Source organism: Haliotis rubra, unplaced genomic scaffold (genome assembly GCF_003918875.1).
Source record: "Haliotis rubra isolate DU_JTF1 unplaced genomic scaffold, ASM391887v1 Scf366, whole genome shotgun sequence".
NCBI classification, from domain to species: domain Eukaryota; kingdom Metazoa; phylum Mollusca; class Gastropoda; order Lepetellida; family Haliotidae; genus Haliotis; species Haliotis rubra.
The window spans coordinates 68,292-84,247 of NW_025767042.1; the positions used below are offsets into that span (position 1 = coordinate 68,292).

The following is a 15,956-nucleotide window of genomic DNA, read 5'->3' on the forward strand; positions in this document are numbered from 1 at the left end:
ACTGTACTATTTTTTCGTAGGTAAAGTAGGTTGTATTTAAAAACAACAACAACAACTCAAATTATTTCAAACACGCACCTTCTATTCCTTTCAAACACGTCGTGCAGCATGCTCTGACAAACGGCGTGGGAATCTCAAAACGAGGCTTGGCCGCTAGAAAAGTTTGGCGGTCGTGTACGACTTTGCTATTATATCCAAGCACATTGTACCTTACAAAAATACACTTAATAAAATGATGAATTGTGAATCATTTTACGACTTTTCAAACAGGGTCTGTCTGTGACGTCTTAGTTAACGTCATGCTGCCTAAACCTCGTCATAAAATATATAAATACGATATTTTTAAAGTTAAAATTAAAATTCATTTGTAAATACCATTTTCTTATGAAACAAGGAATTGGAATTTCTTGTAAACATAGTTGTTTGTAGTGTATTTTCACTTTTACACGAGAAAACTGGGATCGGCTGAAAAGTAGGCCATTGTCTGAACAGGTTCATGTTTCAGTTTACCATGTTAGGATGCACTGAAGCGGAATAAACCATTCCAATGCCCCACAGATGATTAGAATGCCACGGCACAATTCACACCCGGTATCATGGCGCTTTGCAAAATGGGACGGATACAAAATAATGCATACTGACAAACTGACAATGGATGTCGGCACGATCATGTTATGACGATCAATATGAAGGCTTCCTGTCTCTATGAAATCCAGATAAGACAGCATTTTTATTTTCTGTGTTTCTCACCCTCCGACCCACCCTTCTAATTTTATTGCCAACACCGCCGACTCTAACCTTAAACGTCATATAAAATGTTTGTCTCTTAATCAGTCGCTACCACAAGTCCAAAAAACACGAGAAATAGTAATACAAATTACAATAAATGAGAATCAAGAACATTATTCAGATAATTTTGTCTTTAATTTTTATTTTCCGACCGACCCATGTTTCAGAATTTGGTGGCTATGTGAAAAATACATAAAATATATATGCCCATAGGGCTCGTGAAGGAAGAAACTAAGTCCCCATGGTCTCCTGTATGGTGATCCACCTTCAGTAATGCCGGCGATCTGTAGGCCGTTTTCAGTGTATTGTTGGATTAGAGTAACATATTTATATGGTTATGTACTAGTTTTAAGATAAATTATGTGATAATCTAGTGTTTCCACTGTCTTTTATATAGGTATTTACTGCAGTTGGCTTTATTTTTATATACATCTTTTATAGCCACCATACTGGCGATGTGACTTAAATTGAACTCAATTACTCACTCTGGCTCCGGGAATATTGTTTCAAGCTGCTTTTTCTTCGCACATGAAGTGTATCAAAATACATAAATGCGAAAATGTCTTACTGTCTGTCTGTCGGTCTGTCTGTTACAGACTGTGCCCGTGCCTCTGTGTGCGTGCGTGCGCGCGCGCGTGTGTGCGTGTGTGTTTGTTTGAGGATGTGTGTGTGTGTGTCTGTGTCTGTTACGTGTGCCTGTGTGCGTGCGTGCGTGCGCGCGTGTGTGTGTTTGTTAGGATTTATAGGTTATAAGCATTTAGGTTGGGACGTGAGTATCTGCCGATAGTGCGAATATCCCTGAATGCGTGTTTGTACAGGACGCCGGCTCACACTTGTGTCTGTACAGGTGTAAACACAAATGTGGGTATGTGCTGGTCGCCCTTATCACCGCTGCATCGTACATTGATTGTCCTGTCAGCCAGCCCGTGCCATTCACTTTCATTGATTACTGTGTATGACATTTATAACCTTAACTGGTCATCCCCTTGGCCGTGTATGACATCGCATCAATAAATCAAATGTAATGTAATTGTTTTTTAACCTGCCCCTTGTTGTCTCTTTCTTCGTCTGTCCCTTACTGTCTATAACTCTATATATATTGTGACCTGTCCGGTATTCCGACTGCCTGTGTACATGACTGCAGTAGGATAACGCCCAGAGATTGAGCTAAGCTCCTGTCATCCACCTGAGACGGTAATCCAGCGCATTGTTCTCATCTGAATTTGTTTGCCATGTATCGTATGGCCAACTGAAGAAATTTGAACTCAACGGATTGTTTCGTCTTCGTCAACGTATAAATTCGGTTAACCTGTCCACACATTGACATTGATAAGAACCCAGAACATTTTTATTGAATAAAATTATAAACCGGTAACGATACAAAAGCCTGCCCAATGCTTGCATGTCCATTGAAAATGACACTCCACTCAGGTCAACACCGCCGGTTTCGGGATCCCAGTACCATTAACAAAGCTATCATTTATCGAATGAATACTGAAAGACACAAACCGCCTACTCCACTATGGATTTTTGTGTTTACGCATGCGCACAAGTCGAGAACGGGTGACTCAGTGACAACCACCATGGCGCGGGTAACGTATTGGGTAGCTGTCGTCTGTGCCTTATTGCTTATGTTAATAGTTTTCTATTTTTCACAAAAACAAGAAATTTCATGGAGCAATGTCGCCGACAGGTTTCCTGAGACAGGTACAGTTGATTAATTTTCCTGGTATTCTGATTAGATATTATTTTATATAAGGATATGGATTCAGCACCCTGGCCATATTGAACCTTGCCCATTTCTAACTCATTGTATCAATGTATGCAAATACACAAAGTGCTTAGATACATAACAGAGGTTGTGTGGTGCATTTTGGAAGCGGGTAATGTTGCCATTTTTTTAAGCATTATTTTTAATGTGCATATTGTCGCATTTTAGGAATACCACTAGTTACTTAAAGTCAATAACTATCTGGACTCTGTTGACATTTCTTTCGTCACCAGTAAGTCCCGTTATATCTACACATGAGGGGCTCGTCACGATGTAAAGACTGATGGCGTCAATGACAAGCTACAATTAGTGCAAATACTGATGGTGCAAGCATTTTGTGAGAATGTGTCAAGACTCGCTGAGCTTAGGGATCGTTCATAATTTATGGCTGTGGTGGGTGGGTCACCCACTTTGTTCTAGGGAGGTAGGGGGTCAGCAACTTTGTACATAATTGTTATTTTTTAATATATATATTATATAAATATTATGTGTAAAAAATATTTATTAGAACATTTTAGATTTTATAGAAATTGCATGAATTGTGAAATTAAAACAATAGCAAAGCACTTACCTGCAGATGAGTCAGGAAGTTGGAAGTAGCTTTAAGGGATCAGATATGAAACAACCACATGTCTTGCACTTGGCCTTAAAAGTCTGAGAAGGGATGCCATCAACAGGAAATTCAAAAGCCTCCCTAACTACACTCTGTTTACTTGACATGGTAAAAACTGTTTAAAGGAAACTCAACTCTGTGACAAACCACCAGCAGAAACTATAATGATGTTTAACTAATAGAATTAGTGTAGCAAATGCCTGTGATCCAGGCTTGGAATATAACAAGGTCATTTGTGTGACAATGAGTGCAGTTAACAGCTCAAAATAACAAAGGGTGTTTATCTAATGTTCAAAGCCAGTGCGGATACCTCGGTATACAAACTGCTGTGAAAACAATGTCTTGTTCTAAAACTTCAAAGGCTTAGACATTCAAATCTCTTTCAAAACTTAACACCTGCTAGAGTATATACTGGCAGCAAGCATCTAATCAAAACACTAATTTATCTTCCTTATTGTACAGAATATAATTGCATAGGTTGCCTCGTGACCACCAAAATAAGAAAAGGTGAAATGTAATTTGATGTAATTGAAAAAGTAATTGAACACTTCAATTACATTGAGATATTAATTAATTAAATTACAATTACAAATTACATTTTTGAACATTCAATTACAAATTACATTCAATTACATAGATTTTGTAATTAATTACATTCAATTACAATTACAAATTACAATTACCCCATATCTGTGAGCTGGCAACATTGAGATAGCAAAGGTGGTTCTGCAGACGGTTCATTATGAGACGGCAAGATTAAGATAGTAAAAGGTGGTTCTGCAGAAGGTTCATTATGACCCGGCAAGACTGTAACTGGAACATATACTTAGGCAAGTGAGTTTGTTAAAAATTGCCTCTGTTCACCAGAGAAAATGGGTACCCGATGGGATAAGTGATATGACTGTAACCTTCTCGCGCCAAACAGACAGCTTGGGTTATCTGGGATAATAATGTTGTGCTGTTTGTGCGCGCTTTCAGCATGCCCTTTTGTGGCGTGGAGTATTGCGCGGTACAAGTATCCTCATTATTATCATGATTATTGCAACTGGACTTAAAAAATAACTTATGTCAATACCACTCCAGCCACAGAGTGCAAATAGTTCTTGCTGTACCAATTCTATTTGCTTATCTGTGCCTGAACAACGCTTGTCGATCATGCTTAACGCCTTATATTTACATTATATTTTATCTTAATTTAATTAGTGCGCATTCTAAATTCTGATCTATCTCATTAATTCTTACATCTTACATTCAAGAACATGTCCGTGAACGGGACACGGTGGTTAAAGCGTTCGCTCGTCACGCCGAAGACCCGGGTTCGATTCCCCACATGGGTTCAGTGTGTGAAACTCATTTCTGGTGTCCATTGCCGTTATATTGCTGGAATATTGCTGGAATATTGCTAAAAGCGGCGTGAAGCATCCTCACTCACTCTTACTGCGAACAATAGTAAGATAGCAAGGGTTGGTTCTGAAAACGGTTCATTATGAGCCCGGCAGACATATAAATTTCACAGAAAATATCCACTGGATTGTAAACAAATAAGAATTCATGTTAATACCGCTCCAGATTGCAACAGTCAAGATTTGTTGAATGATATCACAAATGACAAGCTTCAAAAGCTGTAAGGGAAAGGTAAAATGGCAGTAGCATATTATCTCAAACTTAATAACCGTACCTGTTATAAATGCACTCACAATTAGTGACTCTTACCGATTTATCGATAACTTATTGGGCAGATTGTTTATTATTATTATACTCATTTTAAAATGTTTATTATGTTTAAACAGCCTCCCCAATGTACAGAAATATTACATGAAAATAATAACTTTGCATTAACATGCATGGATCATTCCTTGTGGAATTATGAGAGACTTTAGTAGAAGATAATGTACAACCTTATAATATCTTACGATCGGTGGTGAGACGTTTTTCCTGGTCGTTGTAAGGTATAAAAGTAGTTTGGGATTATTTTTCGCAGATATTCATATTAAAAAGCATAGCTGCCCTAACTTTTTATAGCCTTTTTATGAACTATTAAAAAATTCAAACATATTGCAAAAGATTAAAACGTAAGTCATCATAGTCCTGCCAAGACATAGTTTTTATTGTAACAATTATTTCTTGTTATGAAATATATCACTCCAGCTGTGAGCTGAGGCCATTGCGATTGAGCGGATGTCTTCTCTGTAGAGGGTAATGTCCGAGTTACGAGGATATTACCCTACTTAGATTGCATTCAAAGTATTGGGAATATTTCTGTTATCAAAATTAAATGTCAAAATGACATAATGAAGGTTTTATTTTGAAACTGGTACACATCGCTCCATTCCTGAAAAGTAACGGAGCGAACAGACAATGGAATGACGTCACAAATGTAATTTAATATTGGGTCAGCGCCATGGTTACGCGAACGCGGGCAAATAATGCATCGCGTGTTTACAGATTCTCCTTTTACAATCAATACACATAGCCAAAGTATTTTTAAGATGTTATATTAAACTTCGGACCATTATTTCAATTTTTGAGTAGGTTTGTGCTTACTGACGATTCTATATTTGCCTTACCGACACATAAGTAAATAGTTTCTCAGTAACATGATAGGCTACGTGTATAACGACAAGTTACCCTGACCTGCTAAAGGCAGAACATGTATATGTGGATTACATTATATTCCTTTTCTCAATGCATGAGAGGCTTTTCTGAGACAGCGTGCTGTAAGGGTGTGGCTCATCGAGCACACAGAAAAGGACAGCTATGTTATTATGCTGTCAGAGGACATTGCATATTTTACTGAATATCTTTACTGTCCGTTTTTCACCTATTCGCACCACGTGAGACCCGTGAAGATCCAGGTTAGAATTGATCTCGGTCTTATATACAGTGTGTATTTCCTCATAAACTAACGATCCGGGTTAGAATTGATCTTCAGTAACCCATGATTGTCATAAGAGGCGACTAACAGGATCGGGTGGTCAGGCTCGCTGACTTGGTTGACACATGTCATCGTATCCCAATTGCGTAGATGTTGATCACTGGATTGTCTTGTCCGATTATTTTACCGACCGCTGGCATATACATGTATGTGGAATATTGCTGAGTGCAGCGTACACTCACTCGCTCGCTCGCTCGTTCGTTCGTTCGTTCGTTCGTTCGTTCCAGTGTGGCGCAATCAAGTTTCAAAAGATAAAACAGTTTGCGATGCATGTATATTCAGTAGATCTTGTCTAACTGTAACACTATCTAGTATATGTTATATTTGGGATTACACTTTCTCAGTAAAGTACAGATTCTAGTACTTTGTTTTGGTTGAGTCCCATCCGGGATTCGAACCCACACCCTCAGAGTCAGGCACCTAATCGCCAGCACACAAAGTCAGGACGCCTAGACCCCTCAGCCACCGCGGCTTCCACAATAATGGAAGTCGGACAACTGGTAGTCTAGACTGCGGACTTTGTGTCCCCTCTGATAAGTGTAAATTGATACGCCTCCCACGGCCGAAAGCTATGAAATACACAATGCCATTTTAGAAAGTGGTCAAATGTAACATATGTTATATTTGGGATTACACTTTCTCAGTAAAGTAGAGATTCTAGTACTTACATTTGACCACTTTCTAAAATGGCATTGTGTATTTCAGTAACACTATCGTAACGAATATATCTCATCATGGAATTATCCAATTCACCTAAATGATTTCTTATGTAACCGCCAGTTTTGCATGGTAAAAGAGATTATACCATGACTTCAGTAAATACTGGATTGTGATTGGTTAATCAAAGTCATTAAGAGGTATATAATCACGTTATATACCTCTGAGTTTCCAACACAGTATGTATTTTTGAAAATCTTAATAACGCGGTCATGGTAGAATGGAGATAAACGTACTGTGTTGGAAAATCAGAGGTATATAACAAATAGTACTAGAAATTATAATAGCTCTAAGAAAAATTATTTAAAACCTCACGCTACGCGTTCGGTATTAAATCAAATTTAGAGCTATTATAATTTCGTAACAAAATTCGATGGTAATTTTTTTTATTTAAAACCTCACGCTACGCGTTCGGTATTAAATCAAATTTAGAGCTATTATAATTTCGTTATATACCTCTGATTTTCCAACACAGTATGTTTATCTCCTAAATATGATGACTATGGTTATTTTTGTAATGTTTGTTCAATCATACTTTTCAGTAACTTCGCATATCACGTTGACGAAATGGTGGCAAGCGTCGGCTCTCTTTCGATGGTAAGAAGATGCGTGTAAAGATGTTTGTTTGTTTGTTTGTTTGTTTGTTTGTTTGTTCATGACACACTCGGCAATGTCCCAGCCATATGACGGCAATCTGTAAATAATCATGCCTGGACCAGACGGCCCAGTGATTAACATCATGAGCATCGATCAACGCAACTGGTCAGGATACAATTATTAGTCTGTAGGCCAGAAGGGGTCAGCAGTACCACCTTGAGGGACAAAAGATTATTATATTTCACGTAACTTATCCTTCTAGTGAGACATGTTGGCATGACAGACATTGAGGTCAGCGGTGTTGTTTTAATTGCTCGTAGTATCTATGCGATTTTTCTTGACAAAAACATAATATCTGTAATAAACTTTGCATTGCACCTTTGATATAAACAAAGAAGCCATTACCCAAATTTAAAAACAATCGTTAGTGGTTGAACAAATTCGACGTGGGAAATACAAGAGATTGAATTTGCGATAATTCAAGATAAATTAAGATATCAAAATAGAAGCTTGCACTACACCTATCCTATGACAACGAGAAGGAGAAAGTTTAAAAATAATCCAAGCAATAGTTTTAATTTTCAAAAAAAGAGTACAAAGGCACATTAATTAATTTATTCAAGATTTTCCTACTGTGTTATTTGTGATGAATCTTCCAATGGCAGTCACGTCCTCACAGGCAGCTGAAACTGATAAAGTCAATTAACTGTCTTGACCGTGGCATGTCATATTCCAAACTCAGTAGAAGGTTAGGAAGCTTGCTCAGCATGGAGATGGGCTTCCACAAGGTGTTTATCCTCGTCTCAGTACAACTCCTGAGCAGTCAAACAGCAAAGGTCTGGATGTGGAATCATTTAACCTTCCTCAAGAAGCAATGCTGGAAAACAACCTGAACACCTAGTTGTCAATAGGATTTATGTGGATCCGTTCATTTGGAATGCACGTCAACTTGACCCACCCAACCTCACAGTTACAAGCTGCACATCATTCGATATAGAAATACTAACAATGTCGGTATAGTTCAAGAAGTGGGTTGGACATCTCCCAATAACTAATGCTCAGCAACATTCTATCAAATGCACATGAGATCCTCAAAGATACACTGAAACTGAAATCAATAACTGTTCGATCAAGCTATATATGCCATGAAGTGAAGTTTAGACGCCTTGTAGTGCGACTTAGGATATTTCACACAATCTACACCCTACTTTCCTTCACTGGAAAGCGCTCTGAGTGATGTAGGTCTCTGAGTGAGTGAGTTTAGTTTTACGCCGCACTCAGCAATATTCCAGCTATATGGCGGCGGTCTGTAAATAATCGAGTCTGGACCAGGCAATCGAGTGATCAACAACATGAGTATCGATCTGCGTAATGGGAACCGAATACATGGGTCAAGCAAGTCAGCGAGAGCCTGACCACCCGATCCCGTTAGTCCCTCTTACGACAAGCATGGTTTTACTGAAGATCAATTCTAATCCGAATCTTCACGCGTAGAGATGTTATGAGAATAATGTCATGTCTGTATGTATATTTTGATGAATTAATATAGAATACAGATAACATCAGTTCATCTGAAGCAACACAGCTCAATAATATCATGAGAAATCACAAAATGTAACAGAGAAAAAAATGTTTCATATGGATCAAGAAACAAGACTCAGTTGATGTTCTTCCTATACAACGAGTGGAAAATATAAAGATACAGGAAACAGCTGGATGGGAAGGCGTTGTTTGTTGCATATGAAGAGGAATGCCATATTATCGCTGAAAACCGTGTTGAAGTTGTCAATTCTCTGGAGTGCTACCATGAAGAGGTATACGCTTGTCGCCTGCTCCATCATCCGCATGCTTCCAGTGATAGATACAGTGATAGTCTCACGGTAGATCCTTGCCAGTAGAGGGAAGATGGAAAGGTTTTCCGACATGTGGTACTCAACAGCGTATCAGGTACAAATATATCACTCAGAAAGAATCTGTGTTCAGCCTTGGTAGGCCTCCATGATTGTACAGGCTGCAATATTCTGCGCTATTACTGATCGCAACAAATTGCAAATTGAATGGATTTTCTACAAGTTAAGTTTGTGAGAAAAGTGGAATAGGTCAGCAGATCTCTGTTCTGCGCTTGAAACCTTCACTTGTGCTCTCAGTGGTCCAAAGCAGATCACAAATGGGGAGAGCTGGAGCCACAGCAGCTCTATGCTTGCCCTTACAAATTCGCTCCTCTGCAAGCAGTGTCTTTGTTCTTGTTCAGACGTTCTGGGTGAAGGTGGCCTGATTGTTTCTTTGGATCAAAAGACTCACTGCTCCTGAAGTAGTACTGGAACTCCTCTCGTTTTCACGCCAACAAGCACGTGTTCCTTCTGAGTGCACCTGTATTGAGCGTAGGGCACATGTAGTAAAGTGTACGGAGTCTATTGTACTCCTGTCAAAATACGTCGGAAACCGATGTCGCTGAAGAGGTTTGTACTGACAGTGAAGAAGATGATGACTTTTAGGAGGAAGCTGACAGCTTGTGACCATGATAAAATATTTGAACAGGTACACATTTAACTTTTTGAACTTACTATGGTTATTGTTTTAAAACTGTAATGATTACCAGTGATGTAGTATAAGTGCCTCACTGATGCTCAAGGTCCCAATAAATTACATACTATAGTACTGTCGGAAATAGAAAAAAACTGTTTATAGGCTGTTACTCTGTATCCCTAACATTTACACAATTGCAAATAGCATATGTTGAAATAACCCACTTCGGCCTAACTGGGCGTTCAGTGGGATGCGTAATGATATCCAGAAAAGCATGTTTACTCGTAAAATCGGGCAAAACTTAGAAAAAAACGAATACCTGCTGAAAACAATAGATCAGACTATAGATGGCAATTAGGTCGCTCAGCCAGGTATGACGACGGACAAATCGACTCACCTGGCATGGAATGCACGTGCTGCCTACAGGCACAAGGGGTCATCTCAAAGATATTTTGTGCTTTTTCATGTGTGTTGACTATGTCTCATCTATTGATTAACATCTAACGTGTCTTTCTTTCATATAGTTTCATATAGTTTATGTTGAGATATGTAAAGAGTATGATACCCGAAAACCATGGAAACGCATCGTAGTATATAGGTGGCATGACCCGAAGATCGACAGGACTGGATATTATTTGTAAATTGTTATGACGTGCCGTGTACCTCCCCAGTATAATTGCCCTAAAGGATTATCTTATCTTAGCTGATATCTCTATCCCCAAGCCCGACCCCATGTTTTGCTTTGAGACGACCCCTCCTATCTGTTTCTTTTTATAGCGACAGTGAGACTGCATTGTAGCTACATCCTTAATAGTTTCGGCATAAAAGTTATTATTTTTTACGTCAGCTATCGTTTATAATGGATCTACGTCTAATTTCAAATTGGGCATTTAAAAAGTGTCCTTTGTAATACAATATCGTCGCACACTAATTTGCATAAAGCCATGGTATGTTCCAAATAAGTCTTTTTGGACTTAGAAAAAAACCGCATTGCTCATTTCTGCACTAATTTCCCCTCAGTAAAGTCCCTTTTCTCCGTTTCCTATCTCTCTACCACTGAGACTGTAGTTAGGCCGAACTTTGATTAACAGATATTTCACACTTTCACATATAAACTACATAAATTGTAGAGACAAATGAGAAAATACAGTTTTTTTTTCTATTTCCGACAGTACTTTATCAATTCCAGAGATCATTTTAGACCGCGCCCTTGAGCCATACGCGCATTCAAATATGAAATGGCGCACTGAAAACAACACCTTATGGCGCAGACCAATCACACATGGCGCATGGCGGATGTTTAATATAATGATTTCCATTTAAATTCTATACTAACGAAAAAAGAACTGTGCATAACATAAAATTGGATAAAATACAGATTATTTGAAAAGTTATAAAAATAATCCTATATATACATGTAGCAAAGCTATTTGCATTAACTTTGATGTCACATATTGCGCGTGTACAACGAACTTGTTCACTTTTTGTTCACTCACCGATATTGAAAATTGAAGAACGGTTGATTATTCTCTAGCCTCTCAATGTTGTGGAAAATTGATTTCAACCTTAACTGAGCGTATTTGACTCGAAAGTTGTTCCTATCCTTTTATACGGGGCTGAAGTATGGGGATTAGATAATATTGAGGAAACTGAATCAGTTCATTTATTGGCATGCAAGTTATTGTTAGGAGTCAAATCTTCTACCGCTGACCACTGCGTTCACGGTGAGTGTGGAAGATATCCCCTCTATATTTCAGTCTTCAAACGTTGTATGTTATATTGGTGTAAACTTTTGAATATGCCATATTTTCGGTTTCCTAGGAAAGGGTATAATGTGATGTCTCTCTAGACCTCGCGTGGTAAGACTAATTGGGCATCCAAAATTAAATCTTCGCTCAGTCTACACCTATGGTTTTGGCTATATGTGGGAAGCCCAAAGTGTAGATTTCCTTACCTCCTTTTTGGCAGAATTGGAATCTAGATTAAAAACCATTTACGAACAGAATTGGCATTCTGCTCTGGTGAGTAGCCCTAAGATGTGTTTGTATTCTCAATTTAAGACTGTTTTCACTGTTGAATCATATTTATTATCACTAAATCTTGAAAAGTTGAGAACAGCTTTGGCTCGTTTTCGTTGTAGTTCTCATTCTTTAAACATCGAAACGGGAAGATATCATAATATTCCAAGAAATCAAAGGGTTTGTAAACTCTGTAATAGCTGTAATATCGAAAATGAATGTCATATTCTACGTGTATGTAACGCTTACAGTAATTTTAGAAAACAGTTTATACCACATAAGTATTTTATATACTGAGTCAAAAAGAAACTTCACAAAATGTAATTTGAAAAATAATGAATAATTTTTCTCTGATGATACATCTATGTATCGAAATGGGATCCCTATCTTTCGACTCTAGAAAAACGTTAGCAAAACCCACTCAAACCCATCCATTCGTCGTGCAAATGACGTTAGTGCCAAATCAGGTTTTGCACGTGCAGTCGATCACGTGATCTTCGCATCGAAGTTTTCTTCATATGCACGTGTTTGCATTGGCCTCAAGAATTGAAAAACACTTTTTAAACCACAGTTCTAACGGTGCTTGAAATGCCACGATTGTCAAATGTGCAGCGTGAACGTGCCGTTGGCATGTTGCAAGCGGGAAGATCAGTTATTGACGTCGCAAAGAGCAATGGGATGCAGCCGTCGTACTGTGTATGACTTGCGAGGTCGTCTACAACAAACTGGCACCACTTCTGATCGCCCAAAGGTCGGGTCGTCCACGTGTGACGTCACGAGCAGAAGACCAAATCAAATCGTCCTACGTCACCTACGTGACAGATTTCTGCCGGCTACACGAACCAGGGCTGAGATGTTTAGAGGTCGACTGTCCTCACAGACCATTCGAAATCGGTTGCGGGCTGCCAATCTCCATTCTCGACGTCCATATCGTGGGCCAATATTGACGCCGTTTCATCAACGTCAACGTCTGCTGTGGGCCCAACGTCACCTCCGATGGACCCAGAGAGACTGGAATCGAGTCGTCTTTAGCGATGAATCAGGTTTACCCTCAGATTCGCGGACGGCAGGCATAGAGTCTGGAGACGACGTCGTGAACGGTATGCCCAATGTTGTGTACAGGAAGTCGACAGATTCGGGGGCGGAAGTTGCATGGTGTGGGGTGCTTTCTGTGGGAACAACCGTTCCCGACTTCTGGTCATCCGTGGAAACCTCACAGCTGCTGCTTACCGCGACCAGGTGCTCACCCCTGAACTCGTTCCTTTCATGGCGGCTCATGGCCCAGGTCTACAGTTCCAGCATGATAATGCTCGGCCGCATACCGCGATGTTGACACGAAATTTCCTTCAAAACGCTGGAATCAACGTCATGGACTGGCCATCGAGGTCCCCTGACCTTAATCAATAGAGCACGTTTGGGATGCACTTGGGAGAAGGCTTCGTGGTCTTAGGAACCAACCTCAGAATTTGCAGGAACTTGGCGCTGCCTTGCAAGAGCAATGGCGCAGAATCCCCAACCACGTGTTCACAAGCATCAGGCAGTCGATGAGGGAGACGGTGTTTGGCAGTGGTGAATGCGCGGGGCGGCCATACGATATTGAACTGAGAAATTTCGCATTTTTATTCTTGTGACTTGACATTCTGTATACCCATGTTTTGGAACGGCGGTGTAGCCTAATGGAACTGATTATGGCACTGTCAGTGTATCGAGTACATCACACAGATCTCAGCAATGAAATAATAACAATTTAACCATCTTACCATCTCTTGTTCTTTTATAGTGCCCTGAAGAAAGAATGTGAAGTTTCTTTTTTGACTCAGTATATAGGCACCGATACAGAGAAAGGTGACTTCAGACTTGTCAATGCAAACGGCCCACAAGCGTGGTTGACTATGTAATATCAGCAACATGTTTGTTTTTATGATGTACCCATTTTGATGTTGTGTCTAGTTCAGATTCAGAACACTTGCCAATCACATGTCGATTTCAGTCACGTGACTACCGCGAGCACGGCCACGACAAGCGTGGCCCTCGTCCTTGCTTTGTGTGGAAAGAGAACATAGAGACTATTTTTAGAGACTTTTTGTTATCATTCGACTCGGCATTCGTGTTTGATAAATGCATTGACTTTATCTACTCTGGACGTATTGATTCTGCAGTGCATGTTATAACAACCTTGTTGTGTAAAGTTGCCGGATGCATGAAAACTCTGCTAACCTACACATATATACTAGGCAGCAAAAGAAACGTCAGTTTGGAATTTTCCTTCGCAGAAACGGATAACTGTAAACTCAAATAATGTTTTGATTGTATATTTTTGACAACATCTCCAACTTTATCTGAGCAAAGATATTCCTTCCCAAACTCAGAATGGAATCCTGGAAATGGTCTCAAAAACGCAACCTGATCTCGGAGATGGGACGGTGTTCTCCATGTTTTGCATGCAACTCATGCCTGGTTGAAACATTCACATTACAACGTGAGCAGGATGACGCGACTCACGACAGCTCAGAGGAACCAGGCGCTAGGAAGACTTGAAGCTGGCCACACTGCACAAGCCGTTGCCAATCACTTCCAGGTCAACGTTCGGACCATCTACAGGCTGCGGCAACGTTTCCGGGCCACCAACACAACAAATGATCGCCCCCGTACTGGCAGACCAAGGGTGACCACAAGACGACAAGACCGCAGAATCCCTCCATGCAGGCATCCGAAACTGCACGCCAGACAGTGGGAACACACGCAAGACCAATCAGTACTGATACAGTGCGCCGACGTCTTAACAGCGGAAACCTCCCTTGCCTTAGACCTTACCGTGGACCTATGTTCACCCCTCGTCATCAGCGTGAACGTCTACAGGTTTCCCCTCCAACACCAAAACTGGCGATACAGGCAATGGAGAACTGTTCTGTTCACAGATGACAGTCGGTACTGCATATCAACTGCAGACGGCAAAACAAGAATATGGCGACGACGTGGCCAGCGTTACTCAGACCAATGTGTTATGGAAAAGGACTCATGGGGAGGTGCAAGCATCATGGTATGGGGAGGAATAGGCCTGAACCAGAGAGTGGGTCCTGTGGTGTTCCAGAACCTTGGTCCAGGGAGAGGAGGGGGCATCGCAGCGGTGCGCTACATAGACCAAGCTCTCAGACCCACGTCATACCACTTTTCGCACGTCACCGGAACAACATTTTCCAGCATGATAACGCCCGGGCCCAGATACTGCCAGAGCTACACGGGACTTCCTACAGCAGAACGGTGTCAGCCCTTAGTCCCGATTTAAACCCAATTGAACATCTTTGGGATGAAATTCAGAGGAGACTGAGTAATGTCATACCAAGGCCGAACACAGCCGATTTATTGCGCCAGGCCTTTCTCAGAGTGTGGTTCCAGGTGCCAATGGCCTTCACCAATCGATTGGTGCACTCCATTAATAGACACTGTGCTGAAGTTATTGCCGCTCGTGGTGGTCAAACTAGATACTGAAGTCAAGAGTCTGAATGGACTGCAAACGTTCACGTAATATCTTAAAATTATGCTGAGTTATTCATTGATGAGTCAAGATATTGTACACAAAAAATGTTTTTGATCCGCTTATTATGTTAATTTCTGTAATGATTTGATTACAGTGCCTATCTTATTTTGAATTGGTACTGACGGTTTTCTTGCTGCTGAGTATATTAAAAGCCACGAAATAAGGCACGTTATAAATGTATCATTAAAGAGAAACAAGCTGTTTTCAGCAGAATTACGAAGAACCATCATTGACAGAATTGATAACAGTATATTGCTTTGGACTTCTTTGAAGGGCAATGTGCTGCAATCATTTTGTTTGTTCTATGTGCGAGCAACCAGCGAAACTTAGTGGGCAATGATGTATGTATACTAATGTTAAAATTATGAAACGTGTTACACTGTATTATGTGCGAGCAACCAGCGAAACTTAGTGGGCAATGATGTATGTATACTAATGTTAACATTATGAAA

At 40.1% G+C, this 15,956-nt stretch overlaps 1 protein-coding gene across 2 annotated transcripts in view; it reads left to right on the plus strand.

Moving 5' to 3' along the window:
- Positions 1 to 2,339: 2,339 nt before the first annotated feature.
- Positions 2,340 to 15,956, plus strand: part of LOC124285685 (probable methyltransferase-like protein 24) — a 45,418-nt gene continuing 31,801 nt past the window's right edge. Inside the window, exons 1-2 of one of the 2 annotated variants that reach the window (XM_046721957.1) lie at positions 2,340 to 2,496; positions 7,368 to 7,422. In XM_046721957.1, the coding sequence (XP_046577913.1) occupies positions 2,373 to 2,496; positions 7,368 to 7,422 (179 nt within the window). In that variant the 5' untranslated portion in view covers positions 2,340 to 2,372. Of the gene's footprint in view, positions 2,497 to 7,367; positions 7,423 to 9,713; positions 9,961 to 15,956 lie in introns of those variants that run through there. The other variant, XM_046721958.1, reaches the window with a different exon arrangement.